The 12,710-nt window shown below is 40.0% G+C and overlaps 1 protein-coding gene across 3 annotated transcripts in view; it reads right to left on the bottom strand.

Annotated features, from left to right (window-relative positions):
• The window catches only part of MAP3K20 (mitogen-activated protein kinase kinase kinase 20), an 89,579-nt gene that overhangs the window by 17,494 nt on the left and 59,375 nt on the right, over positions 1 to 12,710 (bottom strand). For 2 of the 3 annotated variants that reach the window (XM_041473503.1, XM_041473504.1), the window contains exons 12-16: positions 4,776 to 4,820; positions 3,818 to 3,848; positions 3,560 to 3,699; positions 2,349 to 2,411; positions 1,243 to 1,335 (exon numbers count right to left, since the gene is read on the bottom strand). In XM_041473503.1, coding sequence (XP_041329437.1) covers positions 1,243 to 1,335; positions 2,349 to 2,411; positions 3,560 to 3,699; positions 3,818 to 3,848; positions 4,776 to 4,820 — 372 coding nt within the window. Of the gene's footprint in view, positions 1 to 1,242; positions 1,336 to 2,348; positions 2,412 to 3,559; positions 3,700 to 3,817; positions 3,849 to 4,775; positions 4,821 to 6,283; positions 11,286 to 12,710 lie in introns of those variants that run through there. The other variant, XM_041473505.1, reaches the window with a different exon arrangement.

Genomic DNA, 12,710 nt, shown 5'->3' with positions numbered 1-12,710 from the left:
AAAAAAACCAGCTGTACAGCTGCATAAGCAACATGCATTCAAGAACACTGAGACAGTCTAAGTAATTCACACAGTGATAAAGAAGATTTTTATAGGAAAAAGAAGTACTCAGGATAAAAGAAACAAACTAATAAAGGAAATCTCCAGACAAAAAGCTTTTTCAAATTGACAAAATTATTTTGGTATGAGTACAAGTTCCTACTAAGTTCAAACCTAAATGCTTTCTCTGCAAGCACCACCAAGTACAGAAATCAAGAGACTTCTGCAAACAATATGGCCTGAAAGCAAAGCAGCCAGATAACACAAGATGAAAGTCAGTCTCCCACAAGTTTAGGGTGGACACACAATGCAGATTTATCAAATACAAAAGGAAACAAATCCTGCTGTCACAACCCCTGACTCTAGCTCAGAAATGCTTTGCACACCAGAGGTCTGCTTGATGATTTTCACACAGATGATTAATTCTAAAACCCTTGAATTCAGAGTCCATGGCAAGCTGGACAAAGCAGACAAAAAGCATGGGACAAACCTCACTCTTGATAAAAAACAATGTGGTAGAAATCCTTTGCTGGAACATCTGGAATCATCAACCCTCCTGTTACACAGGGTGTAACGAGAGATGCTTGAACCAGCGCGGCTTGGAGCTGAGGTTTGATTAGGATGTGGCATGCTGGCAATTGCTGGAGCACAGCAGTTTTGTGCAACGTGCTCCAACCACCCCTCCCTCCCTCCCTTCCACAGTACCATAAGGGCACACAGTCTCCACCAGGACCAGTCCTGCCCAGCCCGCAGGCATGCACACCATGTATTCTCCAAACTCTTCTTGGTTGCATAAAACAGTTATCTCCTTTCTGCTGACACAAAAGGAAGACTGCCCACCAACATCAGGCATATGCCACGGCTCAACTATCAGTGGATTTTTTAACATAAATTAATTACCATTTCACACCCATTGGGATAAAAGGAACAAAATGAAATCCCAAATTACAAAAATTACAGTTTGAAAAATAAGGAAACAAAAGCTTTCAGCCAAAACTTTGTGTGCCACTCTTTTCTTCCTTGCCTGTTCTGGGGGATAGTTCCTCATCACTGATGCAGCCCCATTTGCCACCTTGACGTTTAGTCAGCACTTTCCAAAACAAGAGAATTCTCATGCAAATTTATCTTTTGTGTCCAGAACATACTGGACCCTCTGGGTAGGGACTCTTAACCAAACCAATTGATCTAGCACTCCCAGCTTACCTTTGGACCGTTTCCCGGCTTCAAGTGATAACCAAAAACAAGTTCAAGATTCACTACTTTCTCTATGCTTTCTTCAGCTCCACCTGCAGAATCCTGCCAAAAAAAAACAGGCAAAGGTGAGACTTCACATCTACCACAACCCACTGGGAGACAGAAGCACACCCTTTGGTGGCAGAAAGGATTTGCCTTTCAGGTGTTACAAGTCTGGCAGGCAGCAGAAAGGAGACGTCACACTCCAAGAGGGGCAAAGGCTTCTGCATGGGTTTAGGGCTGGCAACTTAGTGGATGGAAACTGGGAGATGCTGTACACTTTCTGCTCCTGGCAGAGCTGCTCTGGCACAGTGTGCTGTCCCTGCGAGCATTGTGACAGCCTCTGCCACTGGAATCGCAGCTGGCACAGCAAAGCAAAGCAAAGCAGCAATGCTCTGACTTTCATTTTCCCCTCTGGGGAACAGAGTTTTGCTATATGAAAATTTGCTTTATGTGGATTTCACTCTATTGCTGTGCAATAAATTATGACTAAAAAAGCTACTTCAGGATTTGGGGTCTAGAATTCCTTGGTTAGCTTACTGAATTAAATAAGGCAAATATCTGCTCTAGCAACACCAAAGTTCCCAGACACTCTCTCCCTTTTGCATGGGTCTTATTACTGATTATCAGAAAACTAATGGGTTAACATAAGGGTGGCAAGACACAAAATTATCCTTTCATCCTTCTCTCCTATAGCATTAGCAAACTGGGGAATTATGGGCTTATTCTGGACCAGCTGTTCTTCAGTGGTGACCAGTTGGTGGCAGCAGTTTGGAGGAATGGCTCTTCAAAGTAGTTTCTGATTAATGACAGCAAGCACATTGCAACCAGTTGTCATTTAATTTAATTCTACCGGCTCCATGATACAAACTTAGAACTTCCTTGAAAACAATTTCTATTATCCTACTATTTGCTCTGATGTGACCCATTGCTACTGTTGACTCTCCACATTTGTTGAAACCCTCTGCAGAACTGCAACCTTGTCCTCCCCTGAATGGGGGTAAGTTAAGACATGAGAACAGTGAAATATTCATACCAGCATGAGAAGCACATCTTATATCAACAGTGAGACTTGCCTTAATTAATGGTGGAAAATGAAATAGATTTAGGTAGTCATGGGTTAACTTCTCAATAGCAGTCTAGAAAAAAAAAATCAACAAAACCAGATGGGAGTTATTTAGTATCTCATCCTGCAAATACAAGCATGAAAAACAGCACAACCCCACATGCCCTCTGTTTTCCACTGTGGATACATTAGAGCATGTGAGAAGAGTTTAAAATATAGCCCTGTTCTGGAAACTGTTGTGGTAGATTGGCCCTGGTTTGCATTCAGAATCAGATCTGCTTAATCAGAAAAATAGATGTTCAGGGGGCTTGGTTTTGTTGTTTTTATTTATGCTCAAATCAACCCAGGAAGCTGAGATCTTTCATTCTGGACATTATTAACTTTATTAAGTTTCAATAATTTTCCCTGTAGGAAATATAAATTAAATATATCAGTAATGGTGTGTAGGCATGGAAAAAATGGCTGATGAGCAAAAGGGGAATAAATCTGTGTGACTTACAAAGCTAAATTTGCAGGACCAGCAATTACAATACAAGTATCTCTTTACTAGCAAATTGGGAACTAAAATGATTGAGACTCAACAGAATTATAGATGCTGCTTTTATAGAATCCCTTTTCCAAAGCTGACTGCCAGAAAACTCTCTCCTGTGGCTACAGTGCTAATACATTACTGCTGTCATGATCACATTTTCCAGACCGTGATTTTTTTAACTCATTACAAACATTAGACATTTAAAACACTGTTTAAAAGCAAAGTTCTAAGAGCAAAGAAACCTGTCTGTCAATCAGCTTTAAAGTTGTCCAACTGAGTTTTGCTAGTCTAAATATGCTTTACACTATAAATGAGATGTGGAAAATGAGAAGCTGAGATTTCAGTTCAAATAACTGTTTTGTATCTGTTTCTTCTTCAGCTAAAGAGAGTTCTCTCTCAAGATTCCCAAGTTTTTCTGCTGGGAGAATGGCCCTCCTAGGTGAAGCTGCAGCAGTACTGCCATCCAGCTCACAAGAAACCTAAGAACTACAGAGATTCATGCCTCATAAAATGCTCAGGTTGCTTTAAGTTCTAGATGCATATGAAACTATAATTCTGTTTATTTTAGATACCAAATAAGTTCTCTATTTAGCTTTGAACTTTTTTGTTGCTAATACTACTGAAACTCCACAGACTCCATAATACTCACACTATAACTTACTGCAACATTCAATATATGCTGATAATACCTTTAAATGGATGATGTGTCCTCTGGAAACAATTCCCATCTCCTTTAAATCCTCTTCTTCTAGAAGAAGCAATTGCTTCCCAGTGATATGATGTTCCTTAAACAAGCTAGCATAGACACTCATTTCACCAGAAGCATCGCCTTAAGATAAAAGAGGTTATTCAGAAATCCACTTGGCACTTTATTGGAGGGGGGAAAATGAACAAATGTATATTAGTTCATAAATGTGAGCATGAAAGGACATATGAGTAGCTTTTACCTTTTCTAGTAAGTTGTTGCATCCAGAAAAACTGCAAAAAAGAGGAATCAATCTTGAAGTTCAAATTGTCAAAATCTTGTATTACAGTTATTTGGAGTTCACAAGTAATTATCCTTTTTAAAACAAAATTTTTAAAACATTCCTCACTTTGGGATAAAGGACTCAGGATTCACCAATGCAAGTGATTACTTCTATTTAGCTTTCCCAAACTGCCTTCCATTTTGCAGCCACCTTTCTCAGTTTATTGTCATGAAGAACTGAAATGACCAAAGCAGAAGCTGAGAAATGTCATGTGCTAAAAGGGCTGAAGTGAAGGAGCCAGAGCTTTTATGGTTTTTGCACTGGCTTTCCAGACAGTCCTTTGGGAAATGTCAGCCAAACAACCCCATGATGCATAAGACACAAAGGGAGTGCTTGATAGGACATTAAAATCATTTTGACACATCACTATGTCAGAGATAAATCACTGATGTGTCTTGTTTAGCCTTTTAACTGAATAAAAAGGTATAAAGTATTCAATGCCATTATTTTATATGAGAGGTTCCACACCACCTAAAAAGCCCTAAACTATTTTTCAGTTAATTGCCATCAAGGTAGCACACAATGGGATTAAACTATAAAACATTTGAGCTCATCCTATCCAGGGTCAGGCCATTGGGCACTTCCACATTCCTTAAACAAGGACCCAGGAATGCCCTCCTGGCTGCTCTCAGTTCCCAGCTCCCACTATTTTCTGGATACTGGAGAAAGTGGCTGCTTTATGAAGGTAATTCAAATCCTTAATTTGCTTGTGGTCATTTTCAAGCCTTTCTGGGACACAAGTTTCACCAAACAAACAGCAGTGAAATCTCACCTCAATGTTCTGATCTGGCCTTCCCTCCCACCACGCCCACTGTAATTTGTCAGACAGCTCCAGCATCACCACACCAGCCTAGCCACATTAACACAAAATACTCACCACATCTTCCTCGGTCCACGCACAAATATCAAAGGAGGGCAGCAACTGTGTGAGAGATACGAATTGAAAAGAAAACCATCTGACCATTTTCCTCCCCTCCACCCAAATTTTACTGTGGTGGCTGATACTATTCTGCTCCTTTTTCCCTGCAAAGTGCAGGACTTAAGCTGCAACTCATATTGATGTACTAAACCACTGGATTCACACTGATTGTGGGCCGGCTCCAACAGTGTGTTGGCAGTGTTAAATCGATCCCGTCCCTCTCTGCAGATAAAATTACCAGCAGATCTTCAACAAAACCAACGTAGGAAGCAAAAGCAAACCATCTGATGGCAAGGGACTCTATCTGCCTCTCCTCTTGGTTCTGACACTACAGGAAGGCTTTTGCTATGGCTTTGGTCTGCAATGAAAATAATGCTGGGATTATGACTCCCTCCCAAATGATGGATATTTTCTTCAAAAGGAAGGAAAACTTTCACTGGACAGCAGTGAAAACAGAATTTTGAGTCTGGCCACTGCAGACTGTCTTCCCACCCATGTACAGACAAGTCTCTCTTGCTTTCTGCCACTGCTTTGTAACGACTCCTGTAAGGCTGGAGGAGTGCAGCACTTCCCAGCCTCCTCCTACACTTTGTTGGATGCAAGATGGTGTTAGCTCTTGAAGCACTAGGAAACCACGGAGGAATGGCTGCATGAAACAAAATTCTGGGATGATTTGAAAACTGACAGAGGAGAAGATGTCCCTGTAATAGTGATTGCCATTTTACTCATTTAAGTGTATAGTATCTAAAGTGTAATCTTCTTGGCATTTTTATTCAGCTTAAGGGGTTACCATTAATTGTTGTAGATTTGTATTTCGACAGTGTCTCCCAGAAGCTCAATATCACGATGTAGCTGCAAACTTTTTGATGTAGATAACAGTGATTTATGAGACACTCAGCTCAGTTACCCCTGAGCCCCCATGGCTTGTCACCTCCTTCAGAGAGCCCTGCCACCCCAGGGTCCCCAGACCCCACCCACAAGCCAAGCATGTCCCCATGGCAGGCCCTCACCCCGGCACCTCCAGCTGCACACTAAGTGACCTGCAGCCTAGGCAGAATGCTGTGGGGCAAAAGTAGTGCTGGGGGCAATGCTAAAGGACAAGGACAAGGAAGGGCAAGTGGCAATAACGAACACACTCAGGAGGCTGTGAGTTGTGCCTTTTGTAGGTACTTAAACTGGCTGGTGCTGCAGCAGGAGCCTGGTATAATGATTTGTACAACTGCAAAATTTACTGCAGAAGTCCAATAATGCATTTTTAGATGTACAGTTTTTTCTGCCTCCTTCTGGTTTAAATATAACCAGTGGCAGAATAGTTCTGTATTATTTCTCTCTTGTTTTTTTTCTTAATGGGAGAATAAAGGAGAAATGTCACACAGTTAGTAATACAGAAAAGTGACTTAAACCAGCAGACAATAAGAAACTTCTTGGAACTCCAGCGTTTTACACAGTGACACAAATGCATAAAATTTACTGTCAAAATGTTTATTGCAAAATAGAATTTTGGAACAAAAGAGAAGCAAGGGAAAAGTTCACACCAAAAGAAAGTTTATGACACCAATTGAGGAAATTGAATACATTGTATGATTTGTTTGTTTGCTTTGGTTTTACACTGGAAAATCGAATCCACAGTGTGAATAAAACAAGACATGATATGTCAAGTGCAATAAAGAGAATAACTGACACTGCAAGATTTTACCACACACAAGTGTAACATTGCATGTTCCACACAAATGATATATTCAGTTTACAGCACGAGAGTCTTGGCATAGGCATTGCGCTCAGCTTTGCTTTTTCAGAAGGGAGAATGAAGTTTTCTAACACTGTGAAAATATTTTCTATTCGAATTCCATCAGTTCAAACCTGAAGTGTAAATAGCATCGACTCCTACTATTCAGTACAAAACTTCTTCAGTAGTGCAAAAGCAAGAAATGCAGTGGACTATTATATCTGACTTTAAAAGGCATATGAGTATTTAGCACACAATATAAAATGTTAAAAGAAGGTCATTGGTTCTATAGTTTTAAAATTAAATCTTCACACATCAGAAATCTCTGTGCAGATTTTACAGTGTACACTAAGTTGAAGCCTGGGGGAAAGGGGAAAGGTCTCTCCTCCAGATTCCTACCAGTGCATTTTAAGGGCTGTGAAAATTACTAAATGAACTTACTTTTTCTACCTGAACATTCTACCTAGGACTGTAGTTAAAACCTCTGTCAAGTCAGAGGTCTTATTAAAAACCTGTAAAAGCTGCCTGATTACAGATAAAGGAAGTACACCACTAAAAACACACAGTAACACTGCTCAATACTTAACAGCTATATGCACACTACAGATCTGCTGCTACTGCTGAGAGCAATTCCCATCATTACTGCATCAGATATTTAACTCAGAATAAACACTTTAAAACCCAGAAGGAAAGGGAATCAACATCTAAGAAAACCTCTGGAATGATAAGCAAATGACAAGCCATGAACATGACTGTGTGACAAGAGGCCACGCCAGACCTCACCTCCAGAAAGCCCTTCCAGTCCAGAGGGGACAAGCTCCTTGTCAGGGAGCACACAATGGCTGGCAATGCAGCACACCCACACCGTACCCTAAGGCACTTGCTGCTCCAAGAAATTAGTGATGACATTGTCACAAAAATGACTAGATCAAAAGTTTTCCTTCAGTAATCCCATTTCCCTATTGTTTCACCACTGCTAAGGAAAAGAAAAGGAGTTGGGAGTTGGACATCCTGTCTTGGTCCCAGCTGACCATTAAGCAAGCCAAAAGTCAATCCTCCCCATTCTCCTCTGAGGCCATTTACCCACCTAAGTTAATGTTTGCAGCACAGCAGCCTGGCAAATATGCCAAGTTCAGGCCTGGTTCTTACCTTTCCCCTCCATTAAATGCAGTGATATTATTTTACTGCAAATACCTTCAGGCTTTAAGGAAGCCAGAGGAAACTGGGAACGCAAAAGGCCTGGCAGGGCCTAGTGAGCTGAGAAGTGTACAAGGCACAGGAAGGCTTCTGGTGGCTTGTTCGGGCTTTGGCCCAGAGCAGCCAGAGAAATGCCTTCTGGGTTTGGTTAATGCTTTCATAAGCTGACACACAATGTGGCTGTGGACTGCTGTGGAGATTTGTATAACCTGATGATGAGACAGGTAGAAGATGGACTTGGATACGCTGCAGAGCAAAATCAGGTGTGGAAGACGAAATACTCTGCCCTCCTCCAATCACCATACCTGCCCACCAGAGCCACTTCTCAAAGCCCTTATTCTAGTGAGAAGCATTTCAGAGGCTGAAACAACACAGCTTGATTCTCACATATGATAACTGGCTTGTAAACTGGAGACAACTGGTGTGAAACTCATCAGAGGAAAGTAAAAATGCAATTAATACCACTGCTTTTTTAGTAAGCATAGCCAATATCCAAGTATAATACTATCTCAACTGCATCACAAGAGTTTGTCACGTTATCACCTTATCTACAATTCAGAGGTCACCTTTGCTACTTTAAATGCATGGGGAAGTTTTAGAAGAGCTTAAACTTTTCCTTAATATAGTTTCATTTGCTTTGAGAAACAACATGGGGGAAAAAGGTGAAGGGGAAAAAATCAATCTTGCTTCATTAGAAAATACTGAAACAAGTAGGTAGAAATCACTACAAGCACATTATCACATTCTGATGATATTTGCTGATATACACACCTGGGTAAGCACAAAACCTTGAAGACAGACTTAAGCTTGTGATGTTGCAACAATGAAAATATGTGTCATACTACTCAAAAACTATTTTTATTTCTGTAAAGATTAAGGAGTTAATTTACAAATTCACTTAAAACCTACACAAACATAAATGTGCATGAAGTGCTCCAAGATTGTCAAACACCAAAAAAGTGCAAAATATCAATGCTAGGAACAGATTTTTTTGGGTTTTTGAATTAGAAATGTACTGAACCAAATTCTGTTTTCAGTTATACATCCCTACACTGCTTCTGTGGTAATTTATGCACAATGATATACAACTTGAGACCTAAAGTGCACATATTACATTACATAAATCCATCAAATTTTGCTGAGTGCAAAATGGCAGTGACAAAAATAGTATCATTGCTGTGGGTGTTAGCAGACGTAGACTTCCAAAAATAGTGCAAATCTACACTGGAAAAGGCTATTTGTTCTTATTTCCATTTAGTTATTTGCCCTTCCAAGTCTCTTTTTCTCCCTAAAATCAGGTTGCTTTGATGGACCTAAAAAGCCATCCCCACGTGAGCCAAAAAGTTTCTCCTTGGGATACTCTGAACATTTACTGCATCATTTAAATGATAATTTCATCATGAGAAAAGCTTCCAGATACAAGAGGGTTAAGTTCAAGTCAACAGGTTTGGGAGTGTTTGGAAGAAGGTTAAATGCCATCCTGCAGGAAATAAGATCCCGTGCAAAGCAAATGGAGCAGGCCAGCCTGAGCACAGCACTTGCAGGTGACTGGATCAGTGCTGACGCTTAAGGATAAAACAATTCTTTCTTTCTCACAACCCAAAGAGGTGCCCACTCTATAAAAACTTCTTCAAAGAACTTTGTTTTGTTGAGTGAACAGGTAATGATTTCAGGCCTGCTGTTATCTAATGTATCCATTTTTCTCTAAGCTATCCACAAAACACCATAATATATAGGTTAGAGATGTGTAACAGGCAAGCCTATAATTAAAGAAGCCACTCAAAAACAGAAGTTTTATAAAAGAAACCCTTCCAGTAATTGAGAATGGAATTTTGATGGCTTATTCCCACTACTGCTGAACTACACAGTAACATCTTTCTTTTGAAATGCTGCCCTTCCTCCCTGGCAAATATTTTACAACATCTTCCTTTCTAACCTGCATCTGTGTTCGCACTGGTTTCCCTCCCTCCTTCTGCATCACCACTAAAGGGGTCATCAGGAGAAACATCCTCACTGCTCTCAACGTAAGTGCCTGGCAGGCAATTATTGCAGCAGATTGCTAGACACTGAGTTTTATGGTAAGCTGTAACAGGAGTTGACAATACTTTAGAAGTAATGTAGCTGCAAAAAAACAGTTATGCAAAGTCTAGTAAATATTCCTGACATTACTGCCAGATTCTACTACGGAGAATTTCATACAAGCCACAGTAGTAGGGCCCAAGCTGAAATGTTACAGTGGCTTCTCTTTGTCCTTTCCCAAGGATGGCACACGCTGTTTAGCAGATACAACAGAATCAAAATTTACAAACACCAATTTTTGCTCTCAGGTACAAGAATAAGTCCATCAAAGTTAATGAGGCTTCATGGATTCACATCAACGTAACTGAAAATTAGCTTCTAGATCACAATATCTGATAATAGATGCAGAGGTCTGATTGCAGTTTACTTTGCTAGAGTGAATTATACACACATGCACCTACACGTGAGTGGGAAAAAAAAGAACATTTATAGAAATCATCTACTAATAGGGATTATCTGAGTTCTGCTGCTATTTCATTTTTAAACTATACATTTAACTAACCCCTCTCTTCCTCCCCAAGCTTCTCTGTTCCTAGAAACTTATTAGTGACTTCCCACAATGCTGCCTTGAAAAAGGCTTTAAATTAAGAAACACAGCAAACCCCTTCACTACAACAGTAAGAAAGAATGGATGTAGAAAATAGCAAATCTGGAAGTACAAGCATATGCATATGACTGACAATTAAAGGGGTAAGGGAAATGACAAAAAACACAAAAGAAAAATTTGAAGTACATTAATGGCATTGAAGTTTCTCCCAGTGTTTCCAGATCTTAAATTTATCAAGCCATAGTTTCTGTAATCAGGCACTAGGAATTATAGATATAATCATAAAACAATAATAATAATAATCTCAATTAGTTTGGAAAGTTTAGTTCCAAATTTCATCAAAGCAGAAATAAGTCAGCACAATCTAAACAAAAACAACATATCTTTCTACATACAAATATGCTCAGCCTGGTAAATATCTTTTTGTTGTTGTTTGTTTTTTGTTCTTTTACAGGATTTAAACAGACCAAACTGACAGGATTCTTGTTCTAAAACTTTATTGTTTTACTTTGCTAAAACGATTTCAGGGTTAACTCTACAACTTATTTCATTCGCTGCTATCATCTGTGTCATCAAAATCATCATCATCATCATCATCGTCATCTGACCAGTCGAATTCACTGAAACCCAAAGCCATGTTGATTTTCTTCCCTTTTCTCATAGAGGTGGTTTTAGAAGAATTCTTTTTGGCTTGCATGTTTATCTGCATTCCAGAATGCAGGACAGATCCTGCTTTGTTCAGAGAGAAGATATCCCCAAAGCCCGTCATCATCAAGGCCTTCAGACTTTGGTTCATGCCAGCTACCTCCCCGTTACTTGTTGCTGTGATCTGACATGACATCTCTGCACTGTTTGACTCCTCTGTTTTAGATTCAAAGTAAGACTCCTGAGACATTCTTGCAGCAAGAGGTAAGAAAAACTATTTAAAAGGAGGAAAGGACAGAGCAAAAGTGAAAGTTAGAACCAATTTAAAAATCAAGGAAAAAGACACCACCAGATTAGTCAGCAATCAACAGAAAGCATACTATTAGTGAATCTAAACATGGAGGTCAAGTAAGAATTCATTAAAACAGATAGCATCCTTCTGGGGTCATTGTTCTTAAACCAAAGTGCGAAATCACTGAGTGGCATGGCAAGAACCACAGGCAACAGAGCTTTCATGACAAAAGAAGGTTCAAACTCTTCAATCCTTCATTTTGTACAGCACAAAACAGAATATGACATTTCCCAACCAGGAGGACTGGTTCCAAGGCAATTGGAGCTGCTTAATTCAACCTTTCAGGATTGAAGAATAAATCAGGTTAAGACCAGAGAAGCCAAACAAGCTCTGCAGTTTGATGCAGAAGCAGCAGCCCCTAAATATCAGAAATGAAAGCAGCAGCAGACTGGTTTTGAGTGTATGCTCAAAAAGAGAGAAAGGGTCAACCTGCAACAGCCACAATCAGAAATGAGTCTCTCACCAATGCAAAGGACAGGAGAACTGGCCTCCAGCCTGCACCAGCACCACACCTTCAGAAGCCATCCCAGGGACAAGCAGGCAGGGGAAGAGGGTGGTTTTGGTCAGCTTGTCAGCTTCTTCAGCTTTTTTTTTTTTTTCTTTAGTGGTATCAAGAGACATCTGTCAGTTGCTTGTACATCATATTAAATTTCCGCTAATCTTCACCTACAGATAATGGTATTCTCCTGACCCAGTCTGTTTGTAGTAACAAATGAAATACGCCCTCTTCAGGTTAATGATTAATGCCTCTTCAGAGTGGCCACGTAACCTCTGTGACAGGTTTGCCTGTGCTTCACAGGGAATAAAAACTCAAGAGTTTCACCCTAAATTAAACTACCTACTTGTCTTGGGGTGTCAAACTGACACACTACTAAAACAAAAGCAAAGGAGCTGTGTGTGAACACCTGCACTAGCATTTCTTTCCAAAGCACTTGTAAAATTACCTACCCAAAATTCATGTGTTTTCATATATTTTTTAACCTAATCAGAAAACTAACTGAAGAGTTGATGGCAATTGATCAAAACAAGTTACAGGGGTGATTCCGGTGATGCCCTGCTTTTATAACACAAGAGGCTTCAGAGCCAGGGCTGCTCAAAGAGTGCCCATTTCTTGGTGAAACCACTTACATTGACTTATTTTCTATCATTAAAAAAGACAGCATCTGTTTTCTGTCCCACTTGAGCTTTCCCTGCTTACTAAGACATACTATTTGCATTGTGGTTAAGTAATGTTAGTGATCGGGGTTTAAGAAACAAAAATAAAACAAAGAAGGTGGGATGATGGGGCGCCCTAAGTAGTCTTCATGCATCCTATTGCTATGTGATGAAAGAACCTGCAGCTAAGTT

The sequence above is a fragment of the Pyrgilauda ruficollis genome, unplaced genomic scaffold (assembly GCF_017590135.1).
Source record: "Pyrgilauda ruficollis isolate IOZ18807 unplaced genomic scaffold, ASM1759013v1 scaffold3, whole genome shotgun sequence".
In the NCBI taxonomy this organism is placed as follows: Eukaryota; Metazoa; Chordata; class Aves; order Passeriformes; family Passeridae; genus Pyrgilauda; species Pyrgilauda ruficollis.
Note: the sequence above shows the minus strand (reverse complement) of the source record. Positions and strands in the feature narration are given on the sequence as shown.